The following is a 15,678-nucleotide window of genomic DNA, read 5'->3' as shown; positions in this document are numbered from 1 at the left end:
GTTTGCCTTGCACCAGACAGAAGGAAATTTCTTGTAATATTACATTTCTGTATTATTCCTTGATAATAACTCAAATTAGAGTTGCATCACTGTCCTCCTCATCTGACCTTTCCATTCTGACTGGTCAGGCATTAATGTGCTGTGGGTGTTTGTTGGTGGAGTTGAAGAAAGGTTGCGTTGGTCTCTGAACTGGGTTAGGACCAAATAATGGGGCATGTCGAAGGGGAGAGCTGGGAGCTTGTTTGCTCTTGCTTTGCAGTGCTTCACACTGCCAGCCTGAGCCAGTGTAGGAAGTTGGCAGTGAATACACAAGCTGTTTATGGTTCTAGAAAAATGAGCCAGCATTGTGTCACTACATAGGCCATCCCACTTTGAAACTTAGTTTTCTGGTCTAAGATTAAGCTTGAAATGATTTGTGTTCAATTAAATGCAAAAATTATGTTTTTAAATTTCTATGGTACCATTTGGAAATCAAGCATTAATTTGTGTTTGCATAACACTGAGCAAAATGACCCAAGCCAATGGCAGGGCATTGTGTGATCAAAAGTTGGGTCAAAGGATGTAGGTTTCTAAGAATGGTCTTAGAGGGAAGAGGGGTAGTGTGTTGAAGATGATTCATGGAGCTTGTGGTATGGTTGCTAGTGGAGGGAAAAAGGAAATCACTGAAAAGAATGGAAGGCTAATGAATGTTTTCATTTAGTCATACAGCACAGGAACAGGCCCACAAGTCTGTAAACTCCTTACAGACATCACGGGATTTGAAGGGGCAACTGGGAGACGGGATGAATTTGCTGGGGGCAGGGGAGGGGGGTGTTTGTGGACTCGAGGTTATGGGCATGGGATTTGAAAACCAGGTTAAGACTTGTTAAATCTGAACGATTACAGTGCTGTGCAACACTTGAGTGGGGAAAGAGCCTGGCTGCAGGAAGGTTTCTGCTGTCAGAGATAGGACAGCAGGAAACCCCTTCTGTGACTGGAGTAAAACTATATACTGAGCAACTGGCAAGCGACAGAAAAAGATGGCTCCTTCATCCTAGAGGTAAAAGAGGAAAATCTGCATGGTTGAAGTAAAACGCACAAAGCTGGAGAAACTCAGCATCAAGCAGTACTCTAGATACTTCATACTCTAGAACCCATCATGTCGGCAAGACAACCAGTTGAGGAATAGAGCTTGCAATCATAGAATTGTACAGCATGGAAATTGGCCCTTTGAAATAACTGATTCCTGCCGATCAAGTGGTTTACCAAAGTTACTCCTGTTTGCTTGTGTTCAGCCCATAACCCTCTAAATCTTTCGTGTCCGTGTAGTTTCCCAAATTCCTAGCAATAATACCCACCTCTACCATTTCCACAGAGGCTAGTCCCTGTTCAGGAAAGATGTCCTTTTTTTGTACAACCTTTCCCCCTCTTGTCTGTGCCCTATTTTTTAGACTCCCTTTACCTGGAGAGGGGGTGGGGAAGTCGGTGGAACAAAGAGCTTCTGTTAACAGTGGATGTGCTGAACTAGTGATGCCAACCTCTCATCACCCTTGTAGGTAAAGGTTAATTGCCAAATTTAGAACAGGTCTGTGGTGTCCCTCCTCAAACTTCATCTTGCCTGATTATCATGTCCTATTAGTATTTTTACCGTTTCCCTTCAAATGAATTGATGCTATTCACCTCTGTTACCCTGAGGAAATGAGCTCCACATGGAGCAGTTATCCAATATTTTCCTTCCCCCACCTTCTTTAAACATTTCCTTGTGTGAGTGCAGAAGTCCAGGGACTACACAAACAGCAATAGTGCCTGTGGCATTTACCCATGTAACAAGCAGGATAGTGTGGAGAACTATTGAATTTAACAAGTCTTGCTTACCCAGTTCTAAGTAGTCAATGAGAGACCTTTATTTTTTTTAAAACCGATTTCCTTAAATCATTTGCTAAGGGTACAGATCCCTCTTGAATTACTTTCCTCTTAGAGAGCAGGCAGCTTGTGGCAGAGAAGGAAAATAACTCATGCTCCCTTTACTTCACAAAGGATTTCATTCACCGTCAGTCCCAGCCTTTCTTTCTCTCAACCACACTGTGATTGAGGTTTGGAAATTGGCAATCTAGTAGTCCTGACACACCCGTGTCCCCTTTGTTCTCCTTCCCCAGTGTCTATTTTTAAAAATTATCTCCCCACCGTATTGAGATGCCTTCCTGGTCACTGGTGGCTTTGCCTTTTGCTGCCAAGGCTTACCTCTATCTCTTTCTTTCAAGGTGATGATTAAAATTCAGCTTGGTATCTATCAACTTTTGTCTGTTATTACTGTGAAGCATTTTAAAAACCACTTACCTTGTAAGTGGAGAGGGGGGGGGGGGGAGAAATGAGTATGGATTTTGTTCCTGCCGTCAGAATTTCTTTCTTCAAACAAATTATAGCCAGCTCAAAGCTGTGCCTTTATTGTGCAAAAATTTTCATGCTTGATCATCTGAAACCTAGCAGGAAAACTGCACCTCACTAATGTTCTGTGAGGCTCTTATTGCTCCTTGAGTTTTGGCTTGTGGATCCAAATCTGTGGTCCAGTGAATCTGAAAAGCATGGGTTCAAATTCTGCTCTAGAAATTCAAGCTTGTTCCATTTGGGATGTCAAGTGAGAGGGGGATTTGGGATGTCAAGTGAGGGGGGATTTGGGATGTCAAGTGAGGGGGGATTTGGGATGTCAAGTGAGGGGGGATTTGGGATGTCAAGTGAGGGGGGATTTGGGATGTCAAGTGAGGGGGGGGATTTGGGATGTCGAGTGGGGGGGGATTTGGGATGTCGAGTGGGGGGGGGATTTGGGATGTCGAGTGGGGGGGGGATTTGGGATGTCGAGTGGGGGGGGGATTTGGGATGTCGAGTGGGGGGGGATTTGGGATGTCGAGTGGGGGGGGGATTTGGGATGTCGAGTGGGGGGGGGATTTGGGATGTCGAGTGGGGGGGGGATTTGGGATGTCGAGTGGGGGGGGGATTTGGGATGTCGAGTGGGGGGGGGATTTGGGATGTCGAGTGGGGGGGGGATTTGGGATGTCGAGTGGGGGGGGGATTTGGGATGTCGAGTGGGGGGGGGATTTGGGATGTCGAGTGGGGGGGGGATTTGGGATGTCGAGTGGGGGGGGATTTGGGATGTCGAGTGGGGGGGGATTTGGGATGTCGAGTGGGGGGGGATTTGGGATGTCGAGTGGGGGGGGATTTGGGATGTCGAGTGGGGGGGGATTTGGGATGTCGAGTGGGGGGGGATTTGGGATGTCGAATGAGTTGGGGGGATTTGGGATGTCGAATGAGTTGGGGGGATTTGGGATGTCGAATGAGTTGGGGGGATTTGGGATGTCGAATGAGTTGGGGGGATTTGGGATGTCGAATGAGTTGGGGGGATTTGGGATGTCGAATGAGTTGGGGGGATTTGGGATGTCGAATGAGTTGGGGGGATTTGGGATGTCGAATGAGTTGGGGGGATTTGGGATGTCGAATGAGTTGGGGGGATTTGGGATGTCGAATGAGTTGGGGGGATTTGGGATGTCGAATGAGTTGGGGGGATTTGGGATGTCGAATGAGTTGGGGGGATTTGGGATGTCGAATGAGTTGGGGGGATTTGGGATGTCGAATGAGTTGGGGGGATTTGGGATGTCGAATGAGTTGGGGGGATTTGGGATGTCGAATGAGTTGGGGGGATTTGGGATGTCGAATGAGTTGGGGGGATTTGGGATGTCGAATGAGTTGGGGGGATTTGGGATGTCGAATGAGTTGGGGGGATTTGGGATGTCGAATGAGTTGGGGGGATTTGGGATGTCGAATGAGTTGGGGGGATTTGGGATGTCGAATGAGTTGGGGGGATTTGGGATGTCGAATGAGTTGGGGGGATTTGGGATGTCGAATGAGTTGGGGGGATTTGGGATGTCGAATGAGTTGGGGGGATTTGGGATGTCGAATGAGTTGGGGGGATTTGGGATGTCGAATGAGTTGGGGGGATTTGGGATGTCGAATGAGTTGGGGGGATTTGGGATGTCGAATGAGTTGGGGGGATTTGGGATGTCGAATGAGTTGGGGGGATTTGGGATGTCGAATGAGTTGGGGGGATTTGGGATGTCGAATGAGTTGGGGGGATTTGGGATGTCGAATGAGTTGGGGGGATTTGGGATGTCGAATGAGTTGGGGGGATTTGGGATGTCGAATGAGTTGGGGGGATTTGGGATGTCGAATGAGTTGGGGGGATTTGGGATGTCGAATGAGTTGGGGGGATTTGGGATGTCGAATGAGTTGGGGGGATTTGGGATGTCGAGTGAGTTGGGGGGATTTGGGATGTCGAGTGAGTTGGGGGGATTTGGGATGTCGAGTGAGTTGGGGGGATTTGGGATGTCGAATGAGTTGGGGGGATTTGGGATGTCGAGTGAGTTGGGGGGATTTGGGATGTCGAGTGAGTTGGGGGGATTTGGGATGTTGAGTGAGGGTGCTGCCTTTTGAAGATGTATTTGTGGAGAATAGTCTTGGATCATTAATTTAATGAAGAACAATCTGTTTTCCCAGAGATTTCTTGATCATGAGCAAGAACATAAACAAGACCTTGTTAATTTTCTTGCTGCTTCTGAAAGTTTGCTGTGTGCAAGTTAGATCTTGATGAAGGGCTTAAGCCCGAAATGTTGGTTATGTATCTATCTGTTCTATGTTAAGTACGCTGTTTAACCAGCAGTTTCTCCAGCATTGTGTTTTTACATTTCTATGTCTGAGTTAGTGAAATTGAATGGATCAATGCATCGTAATGGATTCCTTGGAATTCTTTTGCCTTTGAAAGATTTCGTCAATGATTTTTGTTTCCAATTCCTTTTGCAGTCTTTTCAAGGGAGCCAAGGCCGAGCGTACCTGTTCAATTCAGTGTGAGTATCGTGGGAATAAGGCCATAGGTCTAAATTCCCTCACAGCTTTCAGCCTGGAAAACTAGCCCTGCATGCCATCTCATTTCCCTGCCTTAAATTTCTGCCTTCCTTTTCAAGGAATATACAATTGAGAGGAGATAGTTCAGCTGTTTGTGGTTGCTCTACCATTCCAGCATCTAAGGTCCCGCTTTCCTGCACAAATCCCAAATGCCGCCTTTTCCTTTAAATGTGTCAAAGTCTGTCAACCTTTCTTGCATATACCCAGCGTTTTGTATTTGCTACCCTTGGATAGTGGATGCCAAAAATTTTTTTGCCACACAGTATTTTTAAACTTATTTTGAAAGGGCAGTTAGCATAGCAGTGCTTTCCCCATGTCTGTGCTCAGGTTTCCTCCCACCTTTCCAAAACATGCTGCGGGTTTAGATCATTTGAGCGTAATTGGGTGGCATGGGCTTGTAGGTTGAAGGAGCCTGTCACCATGAGAAAGTAACCCCTAGTTAAGAACGCCTCGGCCAGGGGAAATGTCAACTCAACATCGACCTTGGCAATACCCTGTAGAAATGAAATCATTTATCAAAATCTCTTATTTGACAAATCCTCCATCTTCATGAATCAAGCTGTTGAATCTTTGCATGTCAAAAGCCTTATTTTCTTTTCTTTTCACCTTGTGTAACAAATGTTTTTTATGTAGTCGGTAGGAGAGAAGTATCGAAGGAACCAAAACTTGACTGTTTCACAGGAAAGAGGAACCATCAATTTTGAGCAGTCCTTGGGGGAGGGGGGTGCGGGCATAGCCAAAAAAGTTGAGAATGGCTGCTCAACATAATATTCTAGTTGTGATCTTGCCTGTGTAATTGGAGTAAGGCCTCTCGATTCAAGTCAACTTGCAATGAACACCATCTGATTAGTTGTCCAAATTGAAGATGCAGCAACAAAGTAGTGATTTCAATTTTTTAACTTCCATCTCCCTTAGCCTTGCCTGTTCACTTCTCAGTGACGTTAGAGCAACCCAATTACAGTGCTAGTGACCTGACTTGAATCTGTCCTTGTCTGAAAGGAGTTCTCCCTGTGACTGCATAGGTTTCCTCCAGTTTTGTCTCGCATTCCAAAGATGAACAGGGTTAGAAAGTTGGTCACATGGGTATATTTGGGTGGTATGTGCTCTATGTAGCTTCTTCACCATCTCCATTGCTACTCAATTTTGCATCATCAGTGAACTTGGATATTTTAAATGTTTCCTTCATAGAAACCATTGTAGATTGTACGTGCCTAAAACCCAGCACCATACTAGTCATAGCCTTTCAATCTGAAAATTGCCTGTACATCTCTACTGTTTTCTGGCTTTCAATTTTCATTCATAACTAGTGTATCATCCACCGATACCATTAAATAATCTCGGAGATGATACCTCTTTGAAAGCTGCCTAAAAGTCCAGATACGCTGCCATAATGTTGCAAACTACAATTTGACATATTTCGTGGTTGAGATTTCCATTTCATAAATCCACATTGCCCAATCCTTATGTTTTAATTGCCATCTTGCCACTCTTTTATTAAGAGTCCAGCAATGTTCTTATTGCCAATGTTGGGCTAACTAGTCAATTGTTCCCTGTTCTTGCTTAAAAGGTGTGTTAAATATTTGCTACCATTTGATCTGCAGAAATAGCTCTGTATGGAATCTTGAGGGATAATAACCAGGACATCCATGTCCACCATAGCTCCTACAAGGAAACCCCAGGATACAGTTCATCAGGCCCTGGGGATTTATTAGCTTTCAGTCCTATTAATTTCTCCATTAGCTTTTTTATAAAACCAATGCTAATTTCCTTTACCTCCTTGGAGGGTAAAATTTTTTTTATGTAGGATCAAAAAATTAGCAAGTCACACAGGATGCTGAGTTTCTATAGCACTTTGTGTACTCTTGTTTCCTCTAAACCTGGAGTGGTCCATAATTTAGGGAAATTTTGCCTTCAACTTTTTTCAATGTTGGCTGCACCTCCTAACTCTCTGATCATAATGTATGTGACACCCTGAAATTGTGTATCTTCTAAAATAGATTTCTCATGGCCCCTTTCACACTGTCAGCTGCCATTCTGACATTGCCTGTGATCCACCCAAGTCTTGCATCTGATTGTGCTGGTGTTCACTGAAGGGCACAGCTGACCATACTATGGGGAGAATCAGATAACCAAGGGCTGAACTTTCAACCAAGGTGCCCCAGCTATTCCACACAGAGGGATATGTGACTCTGGCTTGGTAATTTTCATGTCGAACTCCAAAGCCAAGAGTGAAGGTTTTGAGTCTAAGGTTTTGTCTCCTGCCAGACCATTTCCACCTTCCAACTTGGCACATGGCTTATGAAACAGATTGGTCGACATGCTGCTGGGAGGGGCTGTTTGTGGGTAGGTATGTGTTTCAGTTCTCTCAGTCCCAGGAGTGCTGCTCACCAGAATGTGTTGGCATCTCTTGCTTGTCTCAACGATGGAATCTCTTATTCCACAGCCACATCCCATTTTGTTTTACTCTAGGTGAAAGCAAATGATCTTGGGACAGATTTCACTTCATCCCTGCGTATTGGGTGTAAATCCTGCCATTGTATTCTCTGACACCACATTCCCTCACAGCAATATAGCTCCTTGGCTGTTAAATTGACCATTTTTATACCATCCTGGCCAGAGTTTCATAGGGGGTGGCACAGTTAACGTAGCGATTTGTGCAATGCTTTTACAGCGCCAGCTATTGGTTTCCTCTCACCATTCAAAATATACCAAGGTTTCAAGGTTAATTGGGTGTAATTGTTCGGCAAGGACTCTTGGATTGAAAGGCCCTTTTTCCAAGCTGTTTGTTTAAATTAAAAAAAATATAATTTAAAACAAAACTTTTAAAGTTATAGGTTCTTGAGTAGGAGACTGGAAGCTTGAACCAGCAAGCTGCTTGGGTGGAGGGGAGGAGGCTGAGGCATTGCAAAGGCTGGGCTGGGGTGTGATCCCTATTTTCATCTCCCAAAATGCTGCCCAACCTTGTGACCAGGCTGAGATTAACCCTGCTTGTTTATTTGCTTCTCTTTCCAGTGTTAACGTGGGCTGTGGACCAGCAGAGGAGCGAGTTTTACTCACGGGCCTGCATGCGGTGGCAGATATATACTGTGAAAACTGCAAAACCACACTGGGCTGGAAATACGTAAGTTGCAGCTCCAGTGAAGTGCCTTGTCCAATTTGTTACATCCTGAGGGTTGCATAATAGAATACTGCTTAATAGTTGTCCCTGTTGACTGTATATTGCTGAGTTTTACAATCATCACTTGGCAAACAGACTTGAACTTTATTCCAATGAGCCAAGAAGCTGTACAAACACTGAGATGCTTGAGAGATGCAGCAAATCAGTCAGCGACAAGGCCACAAATGATTTGTCAATGTTTCAGGTCAGAATCCTTTATTGAGATTAGTCGTCAGGGGTGATACCAAATGTAGCAAGTGGAGAAGAAGGTGAGGATGAGCTAAGAAGTGATAGGGTGTTGAACAGAAAGGGAAAGATGGCGAGACAGGAAGAGACCACGAGGGAAGGGGGTGGGGGTCTGGAGAGGAAAAAATGAACAAGAGTAAATAAATAGAAACTAATCAAGTAAGGTTCAATCAAACCATAGAACATTGCAATGCAGAAACAGGCCCATTTGGCCCTTCCATTCTAAACCATGTTTTTGCCTAGTCCCACTGATTTGCACCCAGTCCATAGCCCTCTACACCTCTCCTCCTATCCATGTAACTTCAAATTCTTAAATGTTAAAATTAAACCCGCATTCAGCACTCCCACCACTTTTTCCCCTTTTACTCTTTACTCATGTCCTCTGGTTTGCATCTCACCTACCCTTGGTGGAAAAAGCCAATCTATATGTACTCTGTCTTTCCCCTTCATAATTTTAAATGCCTCCTCGTTCTTCTATGCTTCAGGGAATAAAGTCCTAACCTGTTTAACCTTTCCCTGTAACTCAGTTCCTGAAATCTGGGCAACATCCTAGTAAATCTTCTCTCCCCTCTTTCTATCTTATTACTATATTTCCTGTAGTAAAGTGACTAAAACTGCACACAATACTCCAAATTTGCCCTCACCAATATCTAAGACCACTTTACCATAACATCCCAACTCTTGTACTCAATACTTTGATTTATGAAGGCCAATATGCCAAAAGTTTTCTTTACAGCCCTAACCACCTTTCTGTATTTCCAGATCCCTCCATTCTAATCACACTCTTCATCACCTACCATTTACTGTGTATTTCTTGGTTTGTCCTTCCAAAATGCAACACTTAACACTTGCCTGCATTAAATTTCATCTGCCATTTTTCCAGCTGGTCCAAATCACTCTAAGGTTTGAAAACCACAACACCTCCAATCTTAGTGTCATCTGCATACTTGGTGATCCAATTTACCATAATACCATTCAGATCATTGATATAGATGACAAACAACAATGGTCACAGCATCAATCCTTGTGCTGGATAAACTCAGCAGGTCATTGCAAAAGTAAAGGGTAAGCAATGTTTTTGGGCTATACTTTGTCTGGATTGAGGAAATAAGTGTTAACTTGTTCCTGATGAAAGACCCAAGCCTGAAATGTTGGTTACCCTTCATAGATGCTGTCCAACCTGTTAAGTTTCACCTGCACATTTGTGTATTGCACTTGACTTCAGAATATACAGATGAACTCCTAGAATCAAGTGGGTTTTGTCTTGGAGAAATTGATGTTCATGTTGTTGGGAGTAAGGCTGACCAGGAGGAACACTTACTTCATCTTCATATTGGCTTTGCCCTTGCATTGGATGAGGCAATGACTGTGTGGGAATGGTGAGGGGCATTGAAATGGTTGGCTATTGGGAGTTTGTTTAGATGTACAGACGGAGTGTAGGCATTTTAGAGTATGAAGCTGTTCAAGGATAGAATAACCAGTTGTGACCAAACTTGGCTCAGTATCATTGAAATAATACAGTACAACTTCGATTATCCAAAATCCTCAGTTATCAAAAAAAATTTTTTTAAATTAATAAGCGAGGATATCCGAAACATTTAGCCGAAAATATTTTTGGAGCTGAACTAACCGGGGACCTTGGGCAGAAGGTGTCAGTGATTGTGACCAGCACTTTCTTTGCTGAGAATTAAACATTATTTTAATGTTTCAAAAGCCTTCCCTTGTTGCTGTTATTTAAACATTGTCACGTGATTTGCTGTTGCTACTGGGCTGTTTCTTTTTAAAGTAACGGTTCTCTGAAAAAACCATTTATCTGAAATTGGCCGGTTCCCGACCATTTTGGATAATCTGAGTTGTACTGTAATAATGAAGACATTGCTCATTGTTGAATTTCTACGTTGGTGGGTTGACTTGTGAAGTGGAAAGTCTTCGATACAGATTCTGACCTTCCAGTTGCTCCCCTAATTATTAAATTCAAAATCTGCAAATAGTGGAAATCTGAAATGAGAGCAGAAAATGTCTGAAAGACTTGTTAGCTTGGAAAGAGTGAATGTTTCAATGCAAAGGCCTGTTGTCAGGGGTTCCAGGTTTGGCCATGTCTTGAATTTCTTCATAAATAAATTCCAGGTGTTCAAATCCCTCCATGTCCTGTCCCTTGCCTGTGTCTACAAATGTCCATAAATAGCTTTGGTTCTACAATACATGTTTCTCTGATCTTCCAAATTCTCTTGACTTTGAATTTGTTCTTTCTGTACCTCTCTCCCTACCATGGTTTTTTAGTTTGATTGGCTGCTACAAAGTATCCCCAGTGTAGGTGGCTGGTGAGACAATCAGGGATTGGGGTGTTATGGGCATGTGTTGGAGAATTGGGCACAGGGAAATAAGTAGGGGATTGGGATTTGATTAGATTATTATGGGAGCTGGCAGAGACTTGATGGGCTGAATGGCCACACGAGGGGTAAAGAATGTAAATTAGTCTGTCCTATTGTCCCTCCTTCAATACTTCCAGAGGGTTCTAGTCAGTTTTACAGCACAAAAACAAACCCCTCGCCCAATTTGTCCATGGTGACCAAGCCAGTCCCTTTTTGCCTGTATCCCTGTAAAACTTTCCTATGCCTGTCTAAATATCTTCCAAATGTTGCATTCAACCAGCTTCAACCAGTGGAATTCCTTTGCAGCTTGTTCCCTACACCCACCACTCCCTCAGTGGGGAGAGGACAGAGAGGAGGAAGGGGCACGTCAAGTCCTCTGAAAGTCTGTCCTTTTTAAAGCTTGAAATCACTGGGTGGTCTGCAGTTGTTAAAAATCACATTTCAATGTCTTCTCGAGCAGTCAGAAATTGACAAATGCTGGCCTTGAAGGCATATCACACTTCCCTAACTGTTGGTTCCTTGTCCTGATCACTGATGAGAGGAGCAGCAACACTTAATTTTCCATCTGGTCACTCTAGCTGGACAGCATTAGCATGGACTTCTCCAGTTTCTGCCAGCCAACACTCCGTTCTCCCTCTTTTCCTTTGTCTTTCCTCCAGCTCTTCACTCCCTTCCCTCTCCATTCACAGATCTATTTCTCCCCCTCCCCCCATTTGATGATGTGCCCCCTCCCTTATCGACCTCTAACGTCCTGCCTTTGGTTCTATGCTCCTCCCTCAACTCATCCCACCCCACTATTTTGTTCAGGTGCCTGACGACATGTTGCTCATACTTTGATGAGGGGCTCAAGTCCAAAACTTGGTTCTGTATTTTATCTTTGCTATGTAAAGTAAGCTGTTTGACCTGCTGAGTTTCTCCAGCGTTATTTTTACTTCAGCCACGGTGTCTTCACTTTTGTGTTTTAAATCAGAATTGTGTTTATTATCACGTGTCTTTGCAGAAGTGGTATTGCAGGTGCAAAAAATTACATGTCCTTAAATACATTATTTTTTTTTTAAAAGTTAGTGCAAAAGAGAAAAAAAAATTGAGCTGATGCCCTGTGCTTCAATGTCCATTGAGGAATCTAATGGCAGAGGGAAAGAAGCTGTTTTTGTAAAGTTGGGTGTTTGTCTTCATGCTACAGTGTTTGTTACTCCTGAGGTTGCATTTGCTGTGATAAAATAAAAAACCTCTTCCAACAAGTTACTGTTGCTACCACCAAACTCTGTTTGTTTGTTTACAGGAACATGCCTTTGAGAGCAGCCAGAAGTACAAGGAAGGGAAGTACATTATCGAACTTGCTCATATGATTAAGGACAACGGCTGGGAGTGACAGAAGGTGGTCCTGCAGCTGACTGCTGAGTTGTTAACCCTGTAGCAGGAGAAGTAACTGAAGGCTTTGGTTGTACGTGTATGGGAGGGGGGGGGAAACTGGGCTGCTTGATTCCATCTGCCAGATGCCTGCCTCTGCGTTTCTCTCTCATTATTATCCCCAGTCTTTTCTGCTTCTCCTGCGCCTGAATATCTCTGGCCTTCCCTCTCTGTTGTCGTGCCGACTGACTGATCACCTCAAAGCTTGAAGGCATTCTGCTTCCCATTACTGTTCCCTGATTTTTAAAAGTTGAGAGCGGTTTAAGTGCTCTGACTTCAGTCCTCATCGGCAAATGCATAAAAGGGGGGTGGGATAGGAGTTTGACTAAAAGTAAACGGGAGATTCCTAGTTGAGGTTTTAGGCCTTGACTAGTCATGTAGCTTCAGTGCATCAGTGTGTCTTACCCACCCTAGTATGGGACACAGTGGAAGATGTTTGGTCTTCCCAGAAAGGTCAGTGCCCTGGTGTATGGAGCCAAGGCCAGTCTGCTACCCTGCACCTCTCGCTCCAGCGTAGCAAGTATGATGCTGTTTTTGATTGGTGCACCAACTGGAACTGGAACAGTTTTCGGGGGGTGGGTGGAGGGGGTGGTTTGGAGGGGAAGGAGCAGAAGGGCCTCTCCTATGTATATGCTGTATTTGGACCAATGAGATGGTACACTGGTCACTCAAAAATCCCCATGGGGCATTGTGGACATGCCTGGATGAAAGTTGCCAAAAAGACTTGTCTTTCTTTCAAATCAGGAAGCAGGTGGAATCATGACCAGAGCAGGTCTTAACCTTGCAGTGTCCTTTAATCAGTGACTTAATGGGCGCCACAGTTAGTGCAATGCTATTACAGTGCCAGCGACCTGGGTTCGAATCCGATGCTGTCTTTAAGGATTTTGAACGTTCTCCCCGTGGTGTGTGGGTTTTCTTCAGGTGTTCATGTTTCCTCCTACCCTTCAAAACATGCATGGGGTTGTAGGTAACATAGGTTTATTTGGGTGGCGCAGGTTTGTGGGCCGAAGGGCCTGTTACCGTGCTGTAGATCTAATTTTTTTTAAAACCAACTCTTCCTTGCTCCACTGCCAACTTTCCAAACCATTCAATTGATCCTGCTGCCACAGCTTCTAATTCTGCATTCAGCCTGTCTTCACTGATGCTTCGGTTTGTGGAGAAAGGGACTGTTCTTCTACTGTAAACGTGGGGTGGAAAGTAACTTGAAACAAAAAAATGAGACTTCCCATCCATGAAGGGGTTGCAATACCCGAACACTTGACATTAAACTCTGATTAAAATCTTAAATTCAGAAGATGTCAAACTCCAGAGGGATAGAGTGAATTGCATAGTAAGTACCAGTCATTGGATCTTGCTCAACTTGGTGAGGCTGCTAATTTCCAATGATAGTCATAATCTCTTGAGACATTGGGAGTAGAGGCAATGTTAGGATGTCTGAAATATTGGGAACACCATCACTCACTGCTTGGTGTTTGGCTGCTTCCTCCAGTTTTACAAAGGTCTGATTGGATTCTGTACACAGCTTCTGCTCAGTTCTCTGTGCTGTCCTTTCAGATGAGAATATCAGGCTGCAGGGATTTGATACCAGAGCCAAAGTCGATAAGATTATACAGGTAATCATAACTTTGTAGATGATGAAGGAATGATGTCCAGAACACTGTACAACCCTTGTCCTTGGAGCTAAGACGTTCAGGGGTAACATTGGAACTCCTTGTACATGAAGTGGCAACCTGGAACCTTCTTGCCCAGAAAACTGCAGAGACTGAGTAGTTAAAATGGATACGGGAGGCATTGACAGAAAAAAGGGCAGTTGGATTGAATTAGGATCCAGAAGAGACATTATTTAGTTGAACAGCAGAACAGGTTCAAGGGGATGAATGGCCTCATGTTCTTGAGCTGCTTCATTATGCACAGGACTAATAATTAGTCCATATGTATCAGACCAGTTTTTTTCCATACTTTAGGGATGAGTGAGAGGAATTCCTTAGCTAAGTCATTAAATCTTTAGTGAGTAATTTGATCAATGGGGAATCATTTTTCTATCAACATGGGGATCTCCCCATCATTAAGTGACCTGCATTAATGGTTTAGAAGGTCCCCAATGACCTGAGTAGATCCTTTGCATCTGACTACAACACCTTGGTCATGTTGACTCCACCGTTGTAGCAAATGTCAAGGCTGCATTGACTGAGCAAGTGACAGTATAGCTGGAGCATGGCTGGGTAATGCTGAAACCATTGTCTCCTGCAGCTGGCTGACCTCTGGGCTTTCATGTGCAGGCACCCATTCCAATGTTGACCAAATTACCTCAGTTTACATACTGACATGAACCACTGAGAATGTTTGACCAGGTTTGTCACTGGACTGCCCTTGAATGGTACAAGATCAAATCTCGCACCCTCTGCGGTACCTATCCTTCCCTCCATCAAATACAAACACAAGTTTTGAGTGCTTGGTGCTCTCTTCTGATGGTGTTTAGGGGAAGTTTTGTACCATTACTGTGACGTGTGTGTGAATGTTGCACACATCCCATGAGGCACTAGCACATCCCAGTGACAGTGGCACCATTGGAATGATTGGCCAAAGAGCCTTTTTGTTTCCCAACTGAGTGAAGCATGTACAAGATGTAACAATCCTCCAGAGGGATTCAGTGGGTGGAGCAGCTCCAATGGGAGAAAGGGAATTCCTTGGTGAGCCCAAAGCGTTGACCATCCACCAGATTGATTGTTGCTCCAGAATTCAGCATCTGCGGTTTCCTGTATGTCTGGATCAAGAAGTCGCTTGGAGCCACCGTCCAAACACAATGCATCAGAGTGTGGCCAGTTTGACTTGCTGATGGAAGGTGGAGAGAAATCTGAACTCTGCATTGTGTCAGTGGGTACATTGTCAATCCTGCAGCTGACTTACCATGTCTTTCCTCTCGGCCACATATGTAAAAAAAAAACACATGTCCAAAGCAATCCCTGAAGCCTTGAAGGTGGGCAAACCCACTTCCTTGTGGCTTGTGATTGGACACTGCTTTGATCTGAATTTTTCCAACTCTGGCTGCCTTTGGCAAAAGCTATCCTCTGACGTTGCCTTGTGTGATAATGTGCTGTGCCCCTATTTAAACAAATTGCTAATATATACAGAACTGTCTTATATTGTGTACTCTTGTAAATATTCATATTTAAAATGTTTTTTATAATATATTCAGCAATGCCTGACTCATCCTTTTGATTTCCTTTGCTACTTCAAAGTAAGGTCTTGATGTTGGATATATTGCCGTTTGTCAAATAAGATGCAGCAATACATGGGATCTTGGCAGTCCCAGAACCTGCAAGCGCATACTATGCAGACACCATGGAATCAACTTGTGCTCACCCCAAGCTCCTGATCAGAGCTTGACACTGTCTGGGGCCTCATGGATCAGATATTGTCAATAGGTGCAGGCCTTCCCTTGGTAGAGGGATAGTAGCAGGGGCCTTGCTGTTTAATTTTGCCTTCTGTCCTTGCTGGAATAGGCCACTGACTGCAGATTATAATGATCTTTCTCCTCCACCCTCTCCCCAACCTTTGCATTCT

The 15,678-nt window shown here is 44.1% G+C and overlaps 1 protein-coding gene across 1 annotated transcript in view; it reads left to right on the top strand.

Moving 5' to 3' along the window:
- Nucleotides 1–15,320, top strand: part of ypel2a (yippee-like 2a) — a 28,062-nt gene extending 12,742 nt beyond the window's left edge. The window contains 3 exon segments of the mRNA XM_069911948.1: nt 4,828–4,871; nt 7,942–8,050; nt 11,987–15,320. Coding sequence (XP_069768049.1) covers nt 4,828–4,871; nt 7,942–8,050; nt 11,987–12,076 — 243 coding nt within the window. The 3' untranslated portion in view covers nt 12,077–15,320.
- The last annotated feature ends 358 nt before the right edge of the window (nt 15,321–15,678 follow it).

The sequence above is a fragment of the Narcine bancroftii genome, chromosome 14 (assembly GCF_036971445.1).
Source record: "Narcine bancroftii isolate sNarBan1 chromosome 14, sNarBan1.hap1, whole genome shotgun sequence".
Taxonomy (NCBI): domain Eukaryota; kingdom Metazoa; phylum Chordata; class Chondrichthyes; order Torpediniformes; family Narcinidae; genus Narcine; species Narcine bancroftii.
The sequence above is the reverse complement of the archived record's forward strand: the minus strand, read 5'-3'. Positions and strand labels throughout refer to the sequence as shown.